Source organism: Cystoisospora suis, assembly GCF_002600585.1.
Source record: "Cystoisospora suis strain Wien I chromosome Unknown contig_3077, whole genome shotgun sequence".
Lineage (NCBI taxonomy): Eukaryota > Apicomplexa > Conoidasida > Eucoccidiorida > Sarcocystidae > Cystoisospora > Cystoisospora suis.
Genome location: NW_027155872.1, coordinates 4,378 through 15,433, shown reverse-complemented (window position 1 = coordinate 15,433; position 11,056 = coordinate 4,378). Strand labels below are relative to the sequence as shown.

Here is an 11,056-nt window from a genome sequence, read left to right as displayed (position 1 = left end):
GAGCTCCAGAGTACCACCTGCTTACTAGAGCAGGAATCAAGATATGAGAACGCGTGATAGGCCCGCAAGTACAAAGACACGCACGTGACACTCGATAGCTTTCGCTCGGGAGAATACCTGGATCTCTTGCTTCTTCCCTTTCTGTGGGAAAACAGCCAGTTCTTGTAAAAAACAAGCAATACCAATCTGTTTGAAATGCAACTAGTACAAATAGAAAAGACTCATCAACCGGACCCATCAGAGCCGTATCTTCCTCCTATGAGCTCGTCGACTGAGCCACTCCGGCGCTGGTCAAGGCTCAGGAAGCTACATGCCAACATTGGGGCGTAGAAATATAGCTGAGTCGCACGCTCATAAGCTCTCGTCGCCCGTTCAAATTGCCCTAGAGTCTGCATGCACCTGCCATAGATATAGACGGCTACAGCGTCCTGTAGAAAGTCGGTGTCTGAGTTCAGGTACATTTGGCGTGTATCCAGAGCGACAATATCTTCCAAAGTCTCAGCTGCAGCTGTCACATTTCGCTGTCTGTACAGAATTCTCGCTTCTAATATTTGTGGAGGTCTAGCGAATGGATGCATCCGTCTAAAAGCTCTGACTCTATCAAGGAGGCTCTCAAGCCCCATCCGAGCATCGAAAGGGCAAAGGTCCCGGCCCCGACCCGCACTGTCGAGTTCAGGGCATGCACTGAGGATTGTAGCAGATGCGAGCGCCGCAGTTCCTATTCCTTCAAAGAGATCATCTTTAGTTTCTAAAGTGTCCCCTTCTTGACTCCCACGGCGTCGACGATACCCCTCGTGTGTCCCTGACCATGTGCCTATTCCCGCCGGGGTGCCCCGGTGTGCACTCAGGCCCAGCGCAGAACTCGTTTTGGAAGACAAATGCCCTGCGGTTTGCGTCTTGTCCACCGCCCTTCCGTCGCCCCCGTCAGGTGAAACACACCCTGCTTCGTGAGGCCGATCAGTGGGCCCGGGACTCCGCTGGCCTTCTTCGTTGGCGCTCTGGTCGGCTGCGGACCAAAGGTGTAGAGGCGAATCAGACTCCCGAGTGAGATCAGGGAAGAGCCGGAAAAGGACGTGAGAATCAAGCCGTTCTCTAGCAATAGCTTCTACACAGTCGAAGTAGAAGTATTGCGCATATAACCTCAAGAACTCGAGCTTCACGCCGAGCAGCTCCGCAACACGCCATCCTTCCACGACCCCCTCACATCCTTCACTATGCTCATCCACGGTGTCGGAATCCTTCGATAATGGGCAGCCCCACGTGTGATTGGAAGACGCCTCTTGTTCTCCCATACACCCCATGATAGCAGCAGGTGAGTCGTCTATTTCTTTTGATGAACACAAGGACCCGCACCGACTGCATGCGAATGTTTCATCCCCCGCCTCTCGCCCGCGGCGCTGTTTACCGCCTTTTCGTGATCGTGAATGTCCTTCCTGTCTGCTGTCTTTTTTCGTATTCTTAGCTCGGTTACCAGCGCTTTCCTTAAAACCCCCTGCGCCTTCGCTTTTCCGTCCTTGGCCTCCTTCTCGTCTCTCCTTCTCAGAACCATTCTTTCGTCGCACCCGTCCCTCTACTAGCTTCTGACTTGAGGTATCATCTCCTGTCCCTTCCAAATCTCTACAACCTGCTGCGCAGACACCTCGAAGACATTGTAGGTAAAGGCCTGCTATTCGCAATACCATAAAGACATCTTTACCTGGAGCTTGTAAGTGACACAGCAACTCCGCAAAGGCCATCCAACCTACAGCTTCTCTCTCGAGCTGCCTTGAATCAATCAACGCCACGCCTCGTGATCTTTCGGTATCCGTCCGATGTGGACCCCCCCCGGAGTAAAATGGGGCGTACGGGTCAGCCGAAAAGCCTAGATCTGTCCGTAGAAGAGCTTGTTTCCTTCTTAGAGCGTATGAGGGAGTCAAAGGCTGCGCGCTGTCTAGAAGGCTTTCAATCCTAGGCAGTTGTGGACAATCATGTAGAATGCATGCGCATGCAAGCGGTGCCCCTCGTACTACACCACTCTGAACACTACAGTATGGGTCCCATGTCTGCGCAGAACCAGCTCGTCCAACGATGTAAGAGGATGAGGACTTCGTATAGCTCGGGCGTGAAGCTAGGCTCCCCACTCCACCTGATCCTGAAGAGGCGAGAGATGTCGACGTTGCTGACGGCATACGCTGCAGTCCAGAACCTGCCGAGGCAAGAGAACTCTTATTAGGCTGACTGCCCCCAGAGAACGTCCCTTCATCTGCTAGTTCTATACTCAACTTTTGCAGGGCATGCATTGCGCAAGGAAGAAGATGTACATGGTCGGCTGCTCTACATCTAAAACAAAGAGCAGCATCTTTCCTATCAAGACCCTTAGACGCACTATTAACGCGTTGTTGGGCTTCTGTCTCTAGGGTAGAACAGAACTCATGCAAATGCCCTAAGGCATCTTCAACAGCCATAAAAGAACGCGTGGGAAAGGCTTTCTTGTCTACCTTAGAAGAGGAATCGTAGCTCCTTCCGCGACAATGCTTGTTCTCCTTCTTGCCTTGTGTCTGAGAGGCAGACATATCTTCTTCTTCGCGGCCCCCAGATGATGCCTCAGTAGCCCCATGAAAAACAGAGGACGAAGAAGTTTCAAGCGAATGTAAAGGGAAAGGGGCACTGCCTGTATTATCGCTGTCCGGAACCTCCGTATCTGTACTAACATCTGTCGCGTCACTTTCATCACTCAAGATCATAGCGAGAGCATCATTGGGTTCAGACGCAAGGGCTGCCACAGAAGGTACTCCAGAGGCGGCTGAAGCACATGCAGCTTCCTTGTCTAGTGCTAATCTTCGACGTTCTTCAGCTAGCCAAAAGAGTTCGGAACTAAAACAGCCTTCGTCATGCGAATCTATCGCAACAGATGCTGCATCTCTTCCTTTCACAGGAAGAGCGCCTTCATCATTCAACGTGGTCGTCGCCTGAGAGAATTCTCCTTTCTCTCTGCTATCTGATTCCCCGGTCCCTTCACAAAGAGGGCTGGGGTCATCACCGCCTCGTATATTTCCCCCTCCGGACTGAAGAGCATCATTCTTCTTCTGCAAGACTCCTTCCGCCCCGGCTGCGTCCCCTCTACCCCCTTCCCCTGTCGTAGTATTCAACTTCGAATTTGACAGATCAGTCTCTAAAGTCTCTGTTGCGGCTTCGAACAGTGGTAAGCCACTGGACGCTCCATTGATCGCAGGAGGGGCATGAGGCCCCTGAGGCGGTGCAGCAGAATTGGAAGACAGCATCGAACCAGCTTTAGATGCTAGTCCATCTTTACAAGTACAAACTGGTACTCCCGTACCTGTCTCTCCTGTTGCTACACTCCCTACAAGAGCTCCGGTAGCACATACACCTGGAGCACCTGGACAAGGTGTTCCGAAAAAGCTGACGTGAGTTTCTCCGAAAGAAAAGATACGGAACTGAGGTGAGTGACGTGCCTGAGTCCATGTGTTCGCCGCGACGAGAGCAAGACTCGTAGGCAGTTCTTCTAAACCATCACTTATGATACTAGAAAATGCCAGTAGCCCGGCATCGACCCCAGGGAGATAGTCAGAGCGACGACTTCCTGTGGGGTCGCCTGAGTATCGAGGGTCGAGAACGGGTGCTGCTGGAAAGGGTGGAGGACGAGGTGGGTCAGGGATAAGAGAAAAGAAGTCTGTCTCTGGATCAATCAAGGGCAAAGAAGAAGGCATTGGGTTTACGTCACTTCCAGGCAACTCTTCGGATGTCCCAGTTGAAGTATTATCTGCGAACGATACACGCTGTGCACCTTCAGATTCTTCTCCTTTCCGTCTTTTTGTGTCACTTAACTTCAGTGTCGTGTCGGAAAGAAAGTCTTGCTTATCTGAAGAAGAGGAAGAAGACGGCGCGGGGGCATCAACAGGAAGTCTCCCGGAATGGCACCAAGCGAGAACCAACCACATCCGGGTATCTCTTCGGTCAAGGAGTAAGGCCCGTCTTGCAAACTCAGCGCACGCAGGTACATCAAATGCATGCATCGTTGTCCAAGCTAATAAGGCCCAGACTCGATAGTCTGTGGGTCCACTCCACAACTGTAAAGAACCAACAGCACATCTATATGCCCGGTTAACTAAGCTCGAATATGTCGTGACCTCGATGCGCCTTTCATCGCCACTTCTCAGGGGGACGCGCTCACTTTCAGCATTATCTAAAAGATCAAGGGGCCCGAGTACGATACCCTTGCTGCAAGGCGAGTCGGTTGAGGTAGGATGATTGAAGGGAGGAGCAGGGAGAAGACCCGGTGGAACTGTGAACAACCGGGTGTGTCGCGCCTGAATCAGTGAGGCTTCCCCGAGTGAAAGAAGCAATACTAAAGCTGAGCATTCTTCCCTTACGCTAGGATCGTGAGGGACCGATAACGAAGTTGCAAAAGGGGCGATGAGACGTGGCGCGGTGGTCTTCTCAGAGGAAGCTTTAAGCCTAGGATACGACGCTGAGAATGCTGTCATTTCGGTATCACACGTCTTACAAGATAAAGGGCTGGAGATGTCTTCTCCAGGTTCCAGAGGTGAATCTACCATACAGGTTCTGTTCTTCACTTGGCTGGCTGCTGTCTCCTTTTCTTTTGAAGGGACGTCGTGTCTGCCTAGAGTTGTCGAAGCTTTTCCTACATCCCTTGTTTCGCTCTCTTCTTCAGCATTTCCCCTTGGGCCACCCCCTGCCGAAATCTGATTAGATCTCTGTCCGTCCCTCAACCTTTCCCTTGCTAGGTCGTGCAAGCCTTGCGTCGCTGCGAGGCCTGCAGAGAAGGGGCGCTGGAGGCAAACTAAGAGAAGATGTGCCTTGAGAGAAGATAGAAAGCCACGTGAGAATTTCGTATTCGGGGCATCAAAGAGACGTCGTATAGTTTGAGCATCCATAAGTCGGAGACCCCCTCGAGAATCTTCGAAAGATCTAAGCATTGAGCTATGTCTTGCTATCCGTTGATCTAGAGCTGCTACAGACAAGACAGCATTCCCTTGTAGACACTGGGTCACCGCCAATCTTTCAAGTAGGCGCCGTAGAAGAGGTTCATTAACTTTCGAAGAGAGCGAAAGAAGAAATGTATGCTCAAGCAACTCTGTCAAATGCTTTACATACACTCCGTCGTCTATAGGAAGATTTCCTCCGCCTTTAATCACAACTGCCCGGGTAGTAGATGAAGCCGTCGAGTTATTCACAAAAAGGCGACGACTCACCGTTCCCCCCCCTGGGTTTGTTCTTGGTTGAGGCAAAGGTATGCTTCTTTCAGGCCCCGCCGCTGTGTTGCTTGACTCATCTCCTAGCCGAAGAGCTACTAGTCTCTCTCCGGACCGGACCGAGTAATTCGCAAACATGAGCTGAGATAGGGCGGTGAGCTCAATGGTGTCTAATAAGAAACGAAGAAGACTATTCCATAGCCATGCGCCACCCCTCCCGTTTTCTTCCCCTTCATCATCCCGTGTATGATGTTCTCCACCAGGGTTACATTGCAAACGAATCTTATGAGTCGCAACAACTACCATATCATGATTAGTACTGCAAAGATCTCTATCCTTATGCCCCTCGTCTCCTTCAGAAATCACCTGACCATGAGGCTCCTCTTCCCCCGCACGAACCTGACGAGCGCTTGAGAAGTTCCCCCCTCTCCTACCTTTGGATTGAAGAGGGTTGGCGCTGTCGTTGTTTTCTTCTGACGGCAGGAGGCTTGTAAGGGCTGCGCCGATGGCTGTTACAGCTCCGAGTGCGGCTTCAGCTAGCCCAGAGGAATCACCACTATGGCAGGCCCCCCCCCCACTGTCTATACCTTTTCGAGACGCTGCAAGTCTTGTCTCGTATCGTCTTACCGCGTGAATAATGGATGAGGCATAGACACTCGCCGGGTCCCCATGTGCATCTGATGGGCGGCCTGCCTTACTACACCAGCGAGCGAGAAGCACGGCTAGTCGCTTTGCTTTGAATGGCATCGGCTGGTAATTTTCGAGCTCTTTTAGGTGCTCAACTTGAAACCCGATGAAGTAACGAGGATCCATCACGCAAGCTGGAAGAAAACGAAGAAACAATCCTGAAAGATAGCTTGTGCGCAACGACTCATTATAGACACGCACACAAGCGGCTTGAGCTGCTTTAGCTGCTGCTGGAGTCAGAGCCCCCGGAGACCGATGAGGAGAGTGTCCGTCTCGATTCTGCTGAGGCGTCTTGGACTCTGTCGACATGGCGCTCCCGCTAGGGGAGAGTGACAGGACCCAGGCAGATTCCTCCTGTTCATCAATTAAGCTCCAGTGACGAGATAGTACATGTTCCATAGAACAGCATATACCAGGGGACGGTGTCTGCTGCTGCTGCTTCTGCTGCTGGAGCGGGTGGTGCGAACGTTGGGGAGGTGGGGTCTGCGGAGATGAAATGGCGAGACCACTGTGGGCCTGTGCGACTTGCGCGCGATCCTCTGAAGATTCTATCCCAAGAGAAGTCAGACCTTTCGTGTCTTCTTTTTCTCCCGCCCCCCCACCTCCTGTCGGTGGCGTTTGTTTCGGGGGAAATTCAGACTCATCTCCTCCGCCTTCTTGAGGAGAACTCTGAAAGGGAGCGCGAGAGAAAGCCCGCCGAAACGAGGAACAAACAGAATCTTTAACAGCACTTGCACTTGCCGTTACATGCCCTGGCCGCAGAAACCCCCCGACTCCCCCTCCTCCGGAAGCACGTCGTCCATCAGCAGCGTTCACCATTTCCGGATGTCCTACGTTCTCAAGAGCATCTCTGGCTTTAAGCTCCGCAGCACAGACATCCGCAGGGACCCCAGCAAGAAGCGCTGAGGCATGCTTCATCGTCGTCAAAGCCCCTCGAAGCTGTGAGCAAGTGTGCTTTTTCTGTTCTAAGGCGAGACCCGCTAAGCGTAACGCCCGGTTTGTATGTGAGCTGAGGGGTCCCCCTGGCTCTAATGTAAGGTGAAGTGTACCAAGCCAGAGTCGCTGCCGTAGAAGCCTTACACCGGTTAAGCTTTCGCGAGAGAAAGGACAAATAGGATCAAGAATAAGACTTCTAAGGAGTCCTCCATCGGCAACAAAATACTCGTTAAGTCGGGACTGGGACTGAATATAAAGCAGGTGAGATAGGGACAGACCAGACGATGAGGACGCCTGGACAGAATCAAGACGATTGGATGAGGATGATGGTATCAAATCGGGGGAGTTGAGAAGTGCAGTGAAGCCTTGGAGAAGGTAATCTCTTGATGCATGCAAATGCTTCACAAAGCTTGCTTTCCTACCCCAGAGGCCGGAGCCTGATCTTCCCCCTCCCTTAGAACGGCCATGTGACATTCCTCCTGATGTGCCCGTATTATATCCCGAGAAAAAATTTCCAGCAACATTCGGATCCACAAGAGCATCCGAAGTTTGAGAGCGCCTAGACATGAAGGCAGTATTAGGCACGTCGACACATGTCTCGCTTCGTGAGGGTCTCGCTTTTTGTACACCCGGTGTCGTTACATGATTTTGACGGAAGAAGCCAGGGGGACCTGTAGACGCGGTCGTTGAGGCCGTGAGTTTGGATAAGAAAGAAGAAGAAAATGAAAGAGTGAATTCGCTCGGGAGAGGACGACATAAACGAGAGTGACGTAGAACATTCCATTGCATATCAACGAAGTCAAGAACCGGTTGTAACGAGACGGAGGAGGAGGAGGAAGAAAGAAGACCAAGGGAAGAAGAAGATGATGATGATGATTGTGGCCATATCCTTTCCCAGAAAGGCTTCAAGAAAGGGGGGAGAAGAAGAAGGAATAAAGACGTTGCCGGGATTGAAGGACAGAAGCTGTTGGTCTCTACAGGCGGACGACAACCTGCGGGGTAACTCTCTAGATCACTTTTTCGTTGAGAAGCGAGATTCGCTTGAAGAAAAAGGAGAATTCCTCCTGCCAGAGCTGGAAGAAGAGGAGATCTATGCTTCGACATAAGAAGAGAAGTAGGGCAAGTCAAGAGAAATACGAGATCATAAAGTCCTAAAGCCGTCTCGTCGAGACACCCCGCTCTCTGGCATAGAAGCCCCATTACCGCAAGGGCTTCAACAACAAGCACTTGGCGGATAAGAGGTAACCGTCTGAACCCAGCGAAGAAGAAGAAAGGGGAGAAGAGGGTGAGAGAAGCCGATGATATGGGGGGAGATGCAGGTGAGGTCTGTTGGCCTTCTTTAAAGGGGGATGAGGCGTCTAAGGCACTGGGGGGCAAATGTGAAGGGGGGCTCTTCTGAGATCGTCGATGTGTAGGAGAAACAGGAGTAGACCTGTTTGAGAACATATCGGCATTTTCTGTTCTGTGGTTGAAGCGTGAAGGCGATGACGACAGGAATAGAGCTAGCTGTACATGTAACGGACGGAAAAGGTCTATCCCCCCTTCAGTGTCAGGAGGACAACAGGAAAAAGAAGAAAGAACACTTTTCTCTTCGTTCGCGGATGCTCGAATCTGCTGACGGCTACTCCATGTACGCTTGTTGTGCGGGAACAGACAAGTACAAAGAAGCGACCATATAACCGTAGGAGAAGCAGAAGCAAGCGCCTCCTGAAGATCACTGAATGACGAGACACCTGCTAAAGTCTTCACCCACAGCAACCAGACATCTAAGGGAGGGAAATCACAGGACACTCCACCGCAGGCTAAGGGGGCCGCGTCGCATGATGTTAGAGACGTTCTACAACGAGTTGAATGAAGAAAAGCAGAACTTTCATCTCTCGCCCCCCCCCGATAGAGAAAAGGCTGGAGGAAGAAGGCGTGCGACAAGAGGGCGGTGTCCTCTGAGTTGTTTCCTCCATATTCCCCGTTCTTCTCCGAGGAGTGAGAATTTTTATTTGCATGATACTGATGACGATGTTCATGGCTAGGGTTCCTTTTATCTGAAACAGCATCACGATATCCTCTCTTTTCCTCTCTTTTAGAGTCAACACATGACTTCTTCATGTGTCTATCTCTTCTTCTCTCTCTCCACCGTCGAAGAGGCAAAGGCAAAGGTCCCCAGCTCGATGGTGGAAAGAGCGACGGAGCCCGCCCCTCCCCGGAACCACCTGTTATGAAATCATTTATCAACCTTTCTGCTTGAGTTGTCTCTCCACTGTGAAGAGATGCATCAACGCGCGCCTCATAAAGACCCAAAGCTGCTTCTTCGATAAGCCGCAGCACGCATCGGATTCGACCCCTCAAGCGTGATAGTCCGCTGTCGTTCTCTGTCTCTCCTCCTCCTTGAACGTCCTTCCCGGCGGTGGGGACGCTCCCACCCCTCACTCTCGTTGAAAAGAAATGATAGAACCCAGATGAGCTCTTCTTCGAAAGCTGAGTCCCAGATCTCCCCCCTGTGTGATTACCTGAGGCCATGCTGAAGAGTTCTGCTTCGAGATCAGGGCAAGAGAAGGAAGGGCAAAGCAAACTCGAGTAGTAAGTCCTGGCCGCTGCAGGACTCGGGGGATCACATGGCGACAACGGCGGATTCCCCCCCGTAAACGACGCGTCTTCACGGACACTCGGGAGAAACTCACTTGTTTCGCTTCTCCCGCTATGAGATTCATACGTAGGTCGACGGGAAGGGCGCGACGGCGTGAGCTGCTGAGTGCCGCTTCGGCACGAGAGTGGCTGTTTGGCGCCATGTATATGATCACCATTGGCGTTCTGATTCTGAATGAGTTGGACAACGGTATTGGATGCGTCTACTCTGTTGATACGTCTCTTTCTTTGTTCCTTGAGAATCAGAATAGAGGGCAGAAGTGCAGACGAGAGTTCATTCTGGAGACTAAGAATTAAACTCCACTGCCCATTCACATGGGCAGACCGGAGCTCATCAAGACAAGAAAGGACGCTAGTGGTGACACCCGGAGACGACAGGACGGAGAGCTCGAGTGAGGTAAGACATGAGAGAAATCTATTATTGTAGTCAGGACCGAAGACGGAGCGACCATCTTCTGAGAAAACAGTACCCGTGCAGGGCAAGGGCTGTGCCGAAAGACAAGCAGGAGTTGATCCTGAACGCAGGCGTCTGCAAGGAATGGTTGCGGGGGCACGTGGACCTTCAGTCGGTGGTTCAAGGGAAGAGTGTGACGGGGGAAGAAGGGAAGAAGAGTCCGCAATATGAAACTTCGGGTCGGGAACGGCTGCTGACCCGGAGAGGTCAGCCGCACCGGCGACCGCCGGCGAGCTATCAGAGGGACTGTCCATCACACGGACGCCTATGCTATCGCAACCTCACACCCCCGTACGACCCATGGAGAAAAGGTAGACAGGCAGACCTGAGAGTCATTTTTGCCGAGAAGACATGCTGAGAGAAAGAGCTGCCCCGTCTTAACACATAGAGACGAGTGGGTAAGCAGTGTTGCGGAATACCCTTCCTCGGTGGTTGGGTAACGCCCACCACACCCAGGGAAGGATTCCAAAAGGAAAGGAACCCTGAAGAGGGAAAGAATAGGAATAGTCGCACGCATGCATGAAAATGGCACTTGCATGCACTGCAGCGGAGAAGGCGCCTTCAACTGGGGCCTTGGAGACGGTGTCTTCCCGCTCTCTCTGCGTTTCTAAACAAGTGTAAATTAGGCAATCACTCTGGCGGGCCCTCAGTTAGTCGGCATGTCGCGGCACTGGGAAAACCCGCTCCAACGGGGATTTCATCAGAGGAGATGGTGCGGCTTGCTGCACCACAATTGGCCGCCATTGACGCAGGCTTGCGGGTGCCACCACTTGCGGCAGCGACTTACCTAGCGTGCGTTATCAGATCACGCACAGACGTCGAACGGCCAGCTAAGCAGTCAACCAAGAACCCGTAGTCCGGGCACGCTCGAGCACCCGGGCTCGCTGCGTGACAATTGGGCTCCCTGTGAATGTGTAATCCCAGGGTTTCCACTGCAGTTCGGCCGTTTGCCCTCCGCACAGTGACGTGGGTCACAGTGCAGCTAGTCTCTGCTGTAGCATTCGTCCGATGCTTCGCTCGTCACACGGAGGTGTGTCCGACGCTGCCAGGAGTCCCATCGGGGCTGCTTGGCCCCCCCAATGCAGTGCGGTCATCTAGTGCCCGCAGCAGCCGTGGGCGTGCCTTG

The 11,056-nt window shown here is 52.4% G+C and overlaps 1 protein-coding gene across 1 annotated transcript; it reads right to left on the bottom strand.

Annotated features, from left to right (window-relative positions):
• Positions 1–3: 3 nt before the first annotated feature.
• CSUI_006153 (tetratricopeptide repeat-containing protein) lies at positions 4–10,323 on the bottom strand. The gene has a single exon (XM_068066318.1). The coding sequence runs from the start codon at positions 10,182–10,184 to the stop codon at positions 225–227; it is 9,960 nt and encodes a 3,319-aa protein (XP_067921708.1). The 5' UTR covers positions 10,185–10,323; the 3' UTR covers positions 4–224.
• Positions 10,324–11,056: the final 733 nt, after the last annotated feature.